Source organism: Carcharodon carcharias, chromosome 14 (genome assembly GCF_017639515.1).
Source record: "Carcharodon carcharias isolate sCarCar2 chromosome 14, sCarCar2.pri, whole genome shotgun sequence".
NCBI classification, from domain to species: Eukaryota; Metazoa; Chordata; class Chondrichthyes; order Lamniformes; family Lamnidae; genus Carcharodon; species Carcharodon carcharias.
Window position 1 is genome coordinate 48,477,017 of NC_054480.1, and position 12,815 is coordinate 48,489,831.

At 44.6% G+C, this 12,815-nt stretch overlaps 1 protein-coding gene across 2 annotated transcripts in view; it reads right to left on the reverse strand.

Moving 5' to 3' along the window:
- LOC121286752 (cadherin-like protein 26) overlaps positions 1-12,815 on the reverse strand; it is a 133,763-nt gene that overhangs the window by 57,007 nt on the left and 63,941 nt on the right. For both annotated transcript variants that reach the window (XM_041203785.1, XM_041203784.1), the window contains one exon: positions 3,512-3,697. In XM_041203785.1, coding sequence (XP_041059719.1) covers positions 3,512-3,697 — 186 coding nt within the window. The remainder of the gene's footprint in view (positions 1-3,511; positions 3,698-12,815) is intronic.

Genomic DNA, 12,815 nt, shown 5'->3' on the forward strand with positions numbered 1-12,815 from the left:
CACCGGAAACGACAACAGCAATCGCAGCCCTGTCGACCCTGCAAATTCCTCCTTACTAAAATCTGGGGGCTAGTGCCAAAATTGGGAGAGCTATCTCACAGACTAGTCAAGAAACAGCCTGACATAGTCATCCTCATGGAATCATACCTTACAGATAATGCCCCAGACTCCACCCAGATCCAGCAGAAGTGGTGGCACAGTGGTATACAGTTGCGAGGGAGCTGCCCTGGAAGTCCTCAACATCGACTCTGGATCCCATGAAGTCTCATGGCATTAGGTCAAACATAGGCAAGGAAATCTCCTGCTAATTACCATGTACCACCCTCCCTCAGCTGGTAAATCAGTGCTCCTCCATGTTGAACACCGCTTGGAGGAAGCACTGAGGGTGGCTAGGGTGCAGAATGTACTCTGTGTGGGGGACTTCAATGTCCAGCACCAAGGGTGTCTCAGTAGCACCACCACTGACCGAGCTGGCCGAGTCCTAAATGACATAGCTGCTGGGTCTGTGGCAGGTGGTGATGGAACCAACGAGAGGGAAAAACATACTTGACACCTCACCAACCTACCTACCGCAGATGGATCTGCCCACGAATGTATCGAAAGGGTGACCACTGCACAGTTATTGTGGAGACGAAGTTCCGCCTTCACATTGAGGATACCCTCTACTGTGTTGTGTGGCACTACCACCATGTTAAATGGGATAGATTTCGAACAGACCTAGCAACTGAAGACTGGGCACCCATGAAGTGCTGTGGGCCATCAGCAGCAGTAGAATTGTACTCAAACACAATCTGTAACCGCATGGCCTGGCATATCCCCCACTCTGCCATTACCTTCAAGCCAGGGCATCAACCCTGGTTCAATGAAGAGTGCAGGAGGGCATGTCAGGAACAGCACCAGGCATACATAAAAATGACGTGTCAAACTGGTAAAGCTATAACACAGGACTACTTGCGTGCCAAACAGCATAAGCAGCAAGTGATATACAGAGCTATGCAATCACACAACCAACGGATCAGATCTAAGCTCTGCAATCCTGCCACATCCAGTCATGAATGGTGGTGGACAATTAGGCACGTCACTGGAGGAGGAGGCTCTACAAATATCTCCACCCTCAATGATGGAGGAGCCAAGCACATCAGTGTAAAGGATAAGACTGAAGCATTTGCAACAACCTTCAGCCAGAAGTGCTGAGTGGATGATACATCTCGGCCTCCTCAGGAGGTCCCCAGCATCACAGATGCCAGTCTTCAGCCAATTTGATTCACTCCACGTGATATCAAGAAACAGCTGAAGGCACTGGATATTGCAAAGGCTATGGGGCCTGACAATATTCCGGTGATAGTACTGGAGACTTGTGCTCCAGAACTTGCTGCGCCCCTAGCCAAGCTGTTCCAATACAGTTACAACATTGGCATCTACCCAGCTATGTGGAAAATTGACCAGGTATGTCCTGTACACAAAAAGCAGGACAAATCCAATCTGGCCAATTACCACCCCATCATTCTACTCTCGATCATCAATAGAGTAATGGAAGGGGTCATCAACAGTGCTATCAAGCGGCACTTGCTTAGCAATAACCTGCTCAATGATGCCCAGCTTGTGTTCCGCCAAGGCCACTCAGCTCCTAACCTCATCACAGCCTTGGTTCAACATAGACAAAAGAGCTGATCTCCCGAGGTGAGGTGAGAGTGGCTGTCCTTGACATTGAGGCCGCATTTGACCGAGTGTGGCATCAAGGAGCCCTAGCAAAACTGAAGTCAATGGGATTCAGGGAGAAAACGCTCCACTGGTTGGAGTCATACTAGCACAAAGGAAGATGGTTGTGGTTGTTGTAGGTCAATCACCTCAGCTCCAGGACATCATTGCATAAGTTCCTCAGGTAGTGTCCTGGGCCCAACCATCTTCGACTGCTTCATCAATGGCCTTCCTTCCATCAAAACGTCAGAGGTAGGGTTGTTTGCTGACGATTGCACAATGTTCAGCACCATTTGCAACTCCTCAGATTCTGAAGTAGTCCATGTCCAAATGCAGCAAGACCTGGACAATATCCAAGCTTGAGCTAACAAGTGGCAAGTAACATTCACTCCACACAAGTGTCAGGTAATGACCATCTCCAACAAGAGAGAATCCAACCATTGCCCCTTAAATGTTCAATGGCATTACCATTGCTGAATCCCCCACTATCAACATCCTGGGGGGTTACCATTGACCAGAAACTGAACTGGACTAGCCATATAAATACTGCGGCTGCAAGAGCAGGTCAGAGGCTAGGAAGCATGTGATGAGTAATTCACCTCTTGACTTCCCAAAGCCTGTCCACCATCTACAAGGCACAAGTCAGGAGTGTTATAGAATACTCCCCACTTGCCTGGATGAGTGCAGCTCCAACAACACTCAAGAAGCTTGACACCGTCCAGGACAAAGCAGCCCTCTTGATTGGCATCACATCCACAAACATTCACTCCCTCCACCACTGACGCACAGTAGAAGCAGTGTGTACCATCTACATGATACACTGCAGGAATTTGCCAAGGTGCTTCTTCGACAGCACCTTCTAAACCCATGACCACTACCACCTAGAAGGACAAGGGCAGTAAGTAGATGGGAACACCCCCAGCTGGAACTTCCCCTCCAAGTAACTCACCATCCTGACTTGGAAATATATCACCGTTCCTTCACTGTCACTGAGTCAAACCCCTGGAACTCCGTTCCTAACAGCACTGTGGGTGTACCCACACCACATAGACTGCAGCGGTTCAAGAAGGCAGCTCACCGCCAACTTCTGAAGGGTAACCAGGAATGGACAATGAATGCTGACCCAGCCAGCAAAGCCCACATCCCGTGAATGAATAGAAAAGAAAACTTCTTTCCTTTTTCAGCATAAATGTAATGCTTCTCAAAGTTAAAACTTGCTAGAAATTCAAGTTCAGTGATCTACAATTCAGATTCAGTAATCTACAAATTATTTCAACCTCTGCTCTCACTAGAATCATCTATTGACTCATTTCAAGCAAACGACTCCAGATTTGATTCTCAGTTGTTGAATAATTAGGTGATCCAGGAAGCAAGTGAGGCACTGAAACTGGCCTTAGCACTGCTGGAATAGGAAGGAAAACCAGTTTGGGAGAGCTCCTGACCCTGATTGCTAATCAGTCAACCATAGTGGAAGATGCATATGTGTGGATACAGAATGAAAACAGAACTGGACTAAGCTATGATGCCTCGGGAGATGGATTCCAGCAACTGATTTATAAATCTTACTGAAGAGCTCAGATTTGGATTCCCTGATCACTAATTCCTAATATTTAATTCAATCTTCATGAGACTGGCATACAAAGAAAATAATAAACTAAATATGTAGGAAAAACAGTGACAGAAATAAAAATAAAATATTTATGTTTGCAAGATACAAATAAAGATGACATATTTACCTCAATTCATTTTTTTTCTGAAAGCACAAATAATGCAATAAAGGTCCAAGCAATATTCTCAAATTAAAATACTATACCTTTATTAGAAACAGAATTCCGTCATTTGTTTCTGGATCTGTTTCAATCTTGAAATTTTCATCTTCATTCCCTTCAACTATTGTGTACTTTACTTTCCAAGCTGGTGTCTGAGGAGTGTCGTTATCAGTAACACTTACTCGCAATAAAAATATATCATTGTCATCCTCGTCAATACTAACTGAAACCTATCAGGAAAAGGAAATGAGATAGTAGCAGGAAAAATTACACATTAGGAAACTAATACTTGACTATTATCCCCGTATAATAATTTGGATTCCTTGTGCATAAATATAAGATTTTAAAGTCAATATTTCAGGTTTATATAAGTTTACATTTCCATTATAAATTTCTCCACCCCTCTGACGCCCAAATTTCTAGGCTTTTGGCATTTATTCTTTGATTATCAAAGTTACTTTTTTGGAATAGTGATTCATGCCTACATCAGCAATTCATCTGGGTTTTCGACATTGCTGTATTCACCAAAAAGAGTAAATCTGCAATGAAGAATGTACAGGACTACAGGGACAAGGCAGGGGAATGGTACTAGATGAATTGCTCATTTGGAGAGCTGGTGAAGACACAATGGGCCAAATGGCCTCCTTCTGCACTATAACAATTCTGTGATTCTGTAAATTCTGTCCTCTGGAGACAGAGCAATGTTAATCCAGATTACCAAAGTAAGTAATCGAAATAGGGGAAGTATTTTTATATCATTATTTTGAATGACATTTATGCCTTTGAAGTTCTACCATTGAAATAAATAATGTCTACACTAGAATATTATAGACCGGTTATACTATACATCTTGCATTGATACAAAATAGTGTCAGTTTGGTTTTAATACAAAGTTATAATATATAAACTAAACATGAAAATTTTAAAGCAGAAACAGAGAGACTTAGGTGTTTGCATACAGAAATATTTGAAGATGGCAGGACAAATTGATAAGGTTGTGAAATAAGCATACAGAATACTTGGCTTTATAAGTAGAGGCATAGAGCACAATAGCAAGGAAATTATGCTGAAGTTGATGCTTTATAAGTCACTGATTTGACCTTAGCTGGAGTTTTGTATCCAGTTCTGGGCTTCATAGTTTAGGAAGGATGTGAAGGCATTGGAGAGGATGCAGAGGAGATTTACTAGAATGGCACCAGGGATGAGGGATTTCAATTACATGGCGAGACTAGAAAAGCTGGGATTGTTCTTCCTAGAGCAGTGGAAGTTAAGGGAATATTACTTAGAGGTTTTCAAAATCATGACGCATTTGATAACATAATTAAAGAGAAACTGGTTCCAGTGACAGCAGAAGTGAGATGAGGAGGATTTTTTACACAGCGACTTTATGATCTGAAATGCACTGTCTCTAAGGATAGTGGAAGCAGATTCAATTATAATTTTCAAAAAGGAACTGGAACTCCCCTCTTCAAGGGGAGAAAAAGGTAGGGCTATGGACAAACAGCATGTTAGACAAAATGCCATCCTTCTGTGTTGTAAGACTCTATTATATGCCAAAGTTCCTAGACTGAGTGTTGGTGGAGGTATTCTCAAACTGCTTCAGTTTTGTACCTGTCATGGTGTAATTGCAGTCAATTTATAACAAAATTTTTAACTTTTGCTCTCAAACTTTTTAATGCTGGTGACAAGTTGACTGTTCTGTTCTCTCTTTGGTAAAACTAAAAATGTTAGTATTATTTGGATATTGATGAGTGATCTTCTGCATAGAGCTGTGCCTGATCAGACTGATGCAGAGTCAACAGTAAAACCCATCTCAATAGGTTCACCACTGCTGTGAGCTAATACTGGCTGATAAGTACTGGTAGCACTGTCCAAATCCACAGTAATTTCCTCAGCGATCATTTAAACTAATCCGAATTGATATTAATCTGAAGGTGGCTTTTGAGTGATGAGATTGGGGCGGTGGACTTGCTTGGTGCAATATCTTCCCTTGTCCAACATCTTACTGAGTTCAGACATGTGAAACAAACAATTTGAGGGAAAGATTTCTGGAATAAGTTCTTACTACTTAAAAATAGCAAGAGATTGCAAGTGAGCACCTGATAGCACTGTCATACAGCAATCCCAGATTACACATAAGTGTGAACAGATCCTTTATTTTAGCTCAATCAACCATAAGCAAAATCATCTGCACATGGACACCAGTGAGTGCTCAGTTGGACAGTGACTCGGTGTCGTCCTTTAACTGGCAACCGCCCAATTTGGTCTCGACGACAGCCCCAGGTATTTTTTCACATCGTTTTTACACCTATTTTCAGAAGTGGCCCTGGGTGTTATATTGACAGGACCGTATTTTCCTATAAAGGTTCCCTGAATACGAAATGTCCAATAGAATGCCACATTCTTTATCTAAACCATGAGATAAAAGCATACCTTTATGTTATCCCTCTTTCATGAGCTTCTAGAGCCTTTGCATGTGCTTCTGTCTTTGATCAACCAGGCATTTACAACAAAATCCCTTCTCGCATCCTATGCTGTTCCTCATCATCTGTTCCACAACTCCCTTGAGATATCCCATCTCCAGGTTTCAAACTAGATTTCAGAGACTTTGTTGTTCATGTTTGTTTGTTATCAGTTGCTTGTGCTGAGAACAGCTCACAATTTATCCAGCCCAACTATTTTCATTTCTTATCATGCTATTGAAACAACAGCTGGATTTTCCGCACCCGCCAGCCGCCACAATCTTCCGGTCTCGCCGCAAGTCGATGGAATTCTGGCTGGGGCGCCGCCTCACCCACAACGGGTCCCACCCGCGACAAAGCTGGAAAATCCCAGCCATAAAGTGTTTCACTAAGGTGTACAAACCAATTAACCTGCATTCCAGCAAGCATTTTAATTAAGCATGGTGAATTGAAAGACCTAATGCAGCTTTGAAGTATGGCCCTCTGTTTTGTCAGTTTCCCTTAATCACCTGTAGGCCTTAAGGCCTGACATGCCAGTGCCTGGAGATGTTAACAGTTTGCTTCTACCTCAGGTTTTTTTTTAATCTGTGAAAAACTCCTCGCAACATTTGACAGTTTCATTTTACTTTGAAAAGTCATTCAGCCTTGCCAATACTGATACATAAAATTTGGTCATTTCTTACATTTGGTCAAGCTACAGCAAACTGTGCAGCAATAGTATGTATTCTTATGGTGAGTATAACTCAGAAGTCAACTTAGTGGGTCAGAATCTGCGGTCCCAACTGAATTAAAATTGCTGAGGAAGTGAGCAGTGATCGTATTGTGTACAGGTCTTGGACTCAATGTAAGAAGCATTTTAGTGGCTGTGCTAAAGTGGAGTTCCATGTACCTTTAAGAGAATGCAAGTGAACTAACTATGTGGCATCACTGACCAATCAGTGCAGGCTACTGGTTAACTGTAGTCTAGAGCTGGAGGTGGTTTGGGAAGCACGCAAGGATTTAATGGTCTGCCCTCTGTTGCAATAAACAGTCAGCTTATTCTTATGTGGGTCTCTCTCCATTATTGATAGCGAGAATCAGCTAACAAAGTGTACATGAAGGTGTGCAATTTGAATTTACTTGATTATTGAACTCATAGACTCAAGACATAAAACTGGTGACGAGGATGAAAAATTGCAAGACTCCTGAGTGAGAATCCGCAAGACAGGTGAGCAAAACATCAGAAAGAGAATATGTACTTTGTTGTAAAATAGACGACAATCAGAGCAGCAAGAAGTGCTGCGGTTTTACATTTAAACAAAAAAAATGGCACGTTTGGACCACGAGGCCGCTGGGTCTCCCGAAGTGAGGGGTGTCCAACATCAAGAGAGCCTGCAGGGGAAAGGGGAAAGCCCTGCAGAATCACCCAGAAAAGGGAGAAAAAAATTGCTGCTGTGTTTTTTCCCAAACAGAAACGACATTTCACAAAGTTAAAAGAGAAGGAGACTCACGGTCGTGGGGATCCCAACAAAATCTTGAGAAGCATGGGAAACACAAACCCAGCACAGAAAAGCTGATAGCTGCAGTGACAGCCCGTGTTAAAAAAAGGTGACTACTCTTAAAGCGACAATACATTTAAAGTGGTGCATTCAAGAAAAATGGCTATGGACAGAAAATTATAAGAGACCTCAGAGAAATGGCAACTCTGCGGAAAGCAAAACACAAATCAATCGATGGCAGTTAATAAAGTTATGGCCAAATGCCTGAATTCATCATTAACTGGGAAGTCCATCGGAAGCGCAGTCCCCTTGCAGTCGTTCACGATGATGCAGTTGGACATGTCAACCCATTCAACCCCATTTCAGATGAATGGTCTCGGTATGTCGAAAGCCTAGCGTTCTTTTTTACTGCCAACAACATCATAGAACCATAGAAAAGTTACAGCACAGAAGGAGGGCATTCAGCCTATCTTGTCCATGCCAGCCCAAGGACACTCAGGTGCCCTTTCTAATCCCACCTTCCTGCACCCGGCCCATAGCCCTGCAGCTTACAGCACATAAGGTGCAGATCCAGGTACATTTTAAAAGAGCCTAGAGTTTCTGCCTCTACCACCAACTTGGGCAGCGGATTCCAGACACCCACTACCCTCAGCGTAAAAAAGTTCTTCCTTATGTCTCCCCTACACCTTCTGCCACTTATCTTGAATCTATGTCCCCTGGTTCTAGAATTCTCCACCAAGGGAAACAATTTTATCCTGTCCACTCTATCTATTCCCCTCATAATTTTGTACAGCTCAATCAAGTCACCTCTCAGCCTTTTTGATTCTAAGGAAAATACCCCACCCTATCCAATCTCTCCTCATAGCTACACTTTTCTAACCCTGGCAACATTCTTGTAAACCTCCTCTGCACTCTCTCCAGAGCTATTACTTCCTTCCTGTAATGTGGTGACCAGAACTGCACACAATACTCCAGTTGTGGCCTCACCAGCTTTTTATACAATTCCAACATTATATGCTGACTTTTATATTCTATAACTCTGCCATTGAAGGAGAATTTCATATGCCTTCTTTACAACCTTGTCTACTTGAACTGCTACCTTCAGGGACCTGTGTACTTGTACACCAAGATCTCTCACTTCATCTACCCCTCTTAGTATATTCCCATTTATTGTGTAATCCCTGCAACTGTTTGATCTCCCTAAATGTATGACCTCACACTTCTGTATGTTAAAATCCATCTGCCACTTTACCACCCATTCCACCAACCCATCTATATAGTTTTGGAGATTATGGCTATCCTCTACACTATCCACTTTTCGGCCAATCTTTGTGTCATCTGCAAATTTCCTAATCTTGCCCCTCACATGGTGGAGAAAAGCCAAGGAGCACAGAAGATCAGGCACGATGATCATGGTTGCGAAAGAACTTTCACAGTGGAAGATACGGTCCTTGAGAAGACCTTTGGAGATGGGCCCAATTGGCTGTTAGGTGAGGTGAGTGCAGAAACTGGACCCTTCTCCTATAATGTATCAGTAAACGTCCGAATAATTAGACTACACATGGATCATCTCCACAAAAGAACACCAGTTCCACAAGAAGAAATGCAGCCATCATCTATGCTTGAGTTTGTGGTGCATGCAGAGGACAGGACACATGATTGGGAAGCACCGGCAGGGCCTGTGGGACCCGAGGGGATAGGGGAGACAAACCTGCCAATTTCCACTGAGGAACCAAGTGCACAACTGCCCCCTGACAAGGAGATCTCAGAAAAACCAGCCAAGGCTTTTGAACTGCGACACTCAACGCATCCGAGAAAGCATCCTGAGAGACTTGTTTTGTAAATAGTTATTAGTGTAAATAGTTCAAATGTTATTAAGTTTGTCAACTGTATTTTTTAAGTAAGGTGGGGGGGCGGTGATGTGGTAAAGTGGAGTACCATGTACCTTTAAGAGAATGCAAGTGATAGTACTGACCAGCGTAGGCTGCTGGTTAACTGTAGTCTAGAGCTGGAGGTGGATTGGGAAATATGCAAGGATTTAGTGCTCTGCCCTCTGTTGCAATTAACAGTCAGCTTGTACTTATGTTGGTCTCTTTCCATTATTGATAGCTAGCATCAACTAACAAGTATACACGAAAGCCTGCAATTCGAGTTTACCCGATTAGTGAACTCATAGACTCGAGACATAAAAATGGCTTAGCCAGATCAGGAAAAGTGAGTACATTTGCTGAATCAAATACAGTCTTTGGTTTGAACCTTCCGCACTCTCTTGCTAAGCTTATTTTGTTACATGGCTCATCATACTCATTCTAGCAACAGCCAGTCTTCTCTTTCATTTCACTTCATCACTTTACCATTTATCCATCCATTGTTATGCCATATGATGCAAGTGTCTCCTATTCACCCTCACCAGATGCATTGAATCCGTTGGGTGGAAATCTCAGCTTCACTCACGTGCTGGCATGTTTTTTTTGTCCTTTTTGGAAGAGAGTGCAAAATGCAGGGGCCCACCACAAATGCAGAAGAGGAGGCTCTGGAGATAAATTTGTTCCTCTCAGTCAGAGATAGGGGAAACAAGGAACTCACAGATAGATGGTAACAGCATTACAAATATCTCTGGCATTATTTCATGAATGATTGAACCAAAAGAAGGCTGAAAATGGTTATTACCAAGATTGTTACTTTATCACAACTAAACCGTATCTTTTTCCTCCATCTTTGAGGGCCTTCTCATGTGCAGCAAATGTCACAGGACATGCATGCTGATCCAGAAGAGCAGTTCATTCATCCTGAGTGTGCACCATAACAGGTGATACAGCCATGTTACACAGCAGATGCTTGTAACTAAACATGTAGTTGCACTTTCACCTAGTGAGTCACTACTCACCATTAAGCACATGCATTCACTGGAGACAGTCACGGAGAGCCCATCTCAGGGGCTGCAATCTGCTCCAAGCTCTGCTCAGCCAGACACACATGCTAACAGCAGGGGCCATTATTGAGAAAGAGAATACTAGAGGTGTACCACAATCTTAGCCAGACAGACATGCTATACACACTCTCCATTACTCCATTAGATGGCAAGGAAGAAGGATTCCATGGACTTACAACGTGACTCTGATCTCTAACAGGCTGCCTTCTTTCCCTATGGCTGTGACCACCTTTGCATATGCTTAGGTGGAGCAGTCTTGGTGGGGCCTTTCAAAAGGCATCAGCCAAAAACATCTCCATAGTCAGGTTAAGGATCCGTACAGCTTTTTAAAATTCTTTCAGGGTCACCAGCGAAGCCAGCATTGGCTGCCCATTGAAGTAGTGAGCCACTTCACTACTTAACCCGCTGCAGTCCCTGTGGTGTAGGTACACCCACAATGTAGTTAGGAAGGGAGTTCCAGTATTTTGACCCAATGACAGTGAAAGAACGGTGATATATTTCCAAGTCAGGATGGTGTGTGGCTTGGATGGAAAATTTGCAGGTGATGGCGTTTCCATGCATCTGCTGCCCTGTCTTTCTAGGCAGTAGAGGACATGGGTTTGGAAGATGCTGTCGAAGGAGGCTTGGTGAATTACTGCAGTGTGCCTTGGAGATGGAACACACTGCTGCCATTGTGTGTTAGTGGGGAGATTGTGAATGTTTAAGATGGCAAATAAAGTGCTAATTAGTTGGGCTTTGCCCTAATGGTATTGAGTTTCTTGAGTGTTGTTTGAACTGTACTCAACCAAGCAAGTGGAGGGTATTCCAACACATTCCTGAATTGTGCTTGATAGATGGTGGACAGACTCTGGGGAGTCAGGTGTTGAGTAACTCTTAGGTCAGAATTTTCTGTGCCTGCTGGCAGCGGGCATGATAGGTGCGAACAATATGGCGCGAACTGGTTAACGGCGGCTGGAAGGCAGGTCACGATCGTTCACTCAGCCCACCAATCACAGGCTGCGTTTCCTGCCAACGGTTGGCGGGGAACTCATTGTAATACATCAGCATCTCATTAAAGGCCATTCCACCAGGCTCTGGACCCCTGCTGGAATGTCCGTCCATGTTGGTGGGAAAGCACATTATCATGTTTCACAACAGCACACAGGCAACGTGCACTTGGTGGCCTTCACTTTGGGGGAACTGAGGTGAGTGAACAGCATCATTTTCCACAGCTCACCAGGGTCGCTTGTTGCTTTGCAGACTTCAGGGACACCAGGGGGTCTGGGTGAAGTGCCGCCCTGCCTCGGAGACGACTGTTTTCTCGGGGGGTGGTGTCTGTGGACAACTGCTGCCTTACCACAGAGGTGACTGTACTCAGGGAGGGGGTATCCAGGAGCAACTGCTACCCTGCGTTGGATCCTGCACACAAGCAATCGAGGTGGGGGGGCAGGATAGATGAGGGAAGTGGCCATGCAGTAGGGACAGCCATATAAATTGACCAAATCTGCAGCTGAGACAAATCAGGCGCAGCCACAGTGATATGTTTGGGGTCGGGCTCCTGGCCTACCCACCCATGCAAGCAACACAGAGGCACCAAAGTGCCACCAAGTGCTCTATACTTTACCCCCCACCACCCCAGCAAAGACTGCGAGTCCGCGACCACTTTACTGGACCACGCAGCAGTTGGACTACACAAGTTGTACAATCTTCTCGCCAACACTGGCCATGTAGCAGTCACTGCTGGAGGCTCTCACAGCCCTTTGCAATCTCAGTATCCTGGTTTGGGCCAGTGTCCCCCATGTCACACGTTGACAGGGCAGCCATGCAGCGCACTCACCTCTGGCTATCCGAGGGGTGGCCAGCACTCTCTGGGAAGCATTAAGGGGCAGTCACGCAGAGCCAGGAAAGAATGCTAAATACAGCCATGATAACCACGTCTCTCTCTCTCTTTCATGCTGCAGGAGAAGCACATCAGAATCATGGATCCTGGTGACCTAGCTGTATGCCTGATGGCCTACAAAGAGCGAAGAAGATGGAGGAGAGAGCGACTGAGACGACTGGCTGTACAAAGGCAGGAGCAGCAACCTCATGAAGAAGGGGCAGCTGGGGCTCCTGCACACCCTGCAGTTACTGGAGTCAAACGTTCACAACTGCGATATGAGGATCTATGGGGACACCTCACTACATTTCGTCATCATCTTTCCCAAATCTGGCAGCTATGAGGGCCTCCCCAGTGCTCTTGCCTCATCCAGCCAGTGCAAAAGCCTCATCCCTATCATCATCACCACTGAGGACCTCCTCACCCTCATCCCCACTGCCGTCCTCCTCATTTGAGGAGACCTCTAGGTCTTCCATCTCCTCCTCAGCCAGCCAGTTCATCTCCCCATTGGAACGCCAGGTTGTAAAGGGCGCAGCAGATGATGATGATGTGTGACACCCTCTGTGGACTATATGGCAAGGCACTGCCAGACTGGTCCAGACACCGGAACTGCATCTT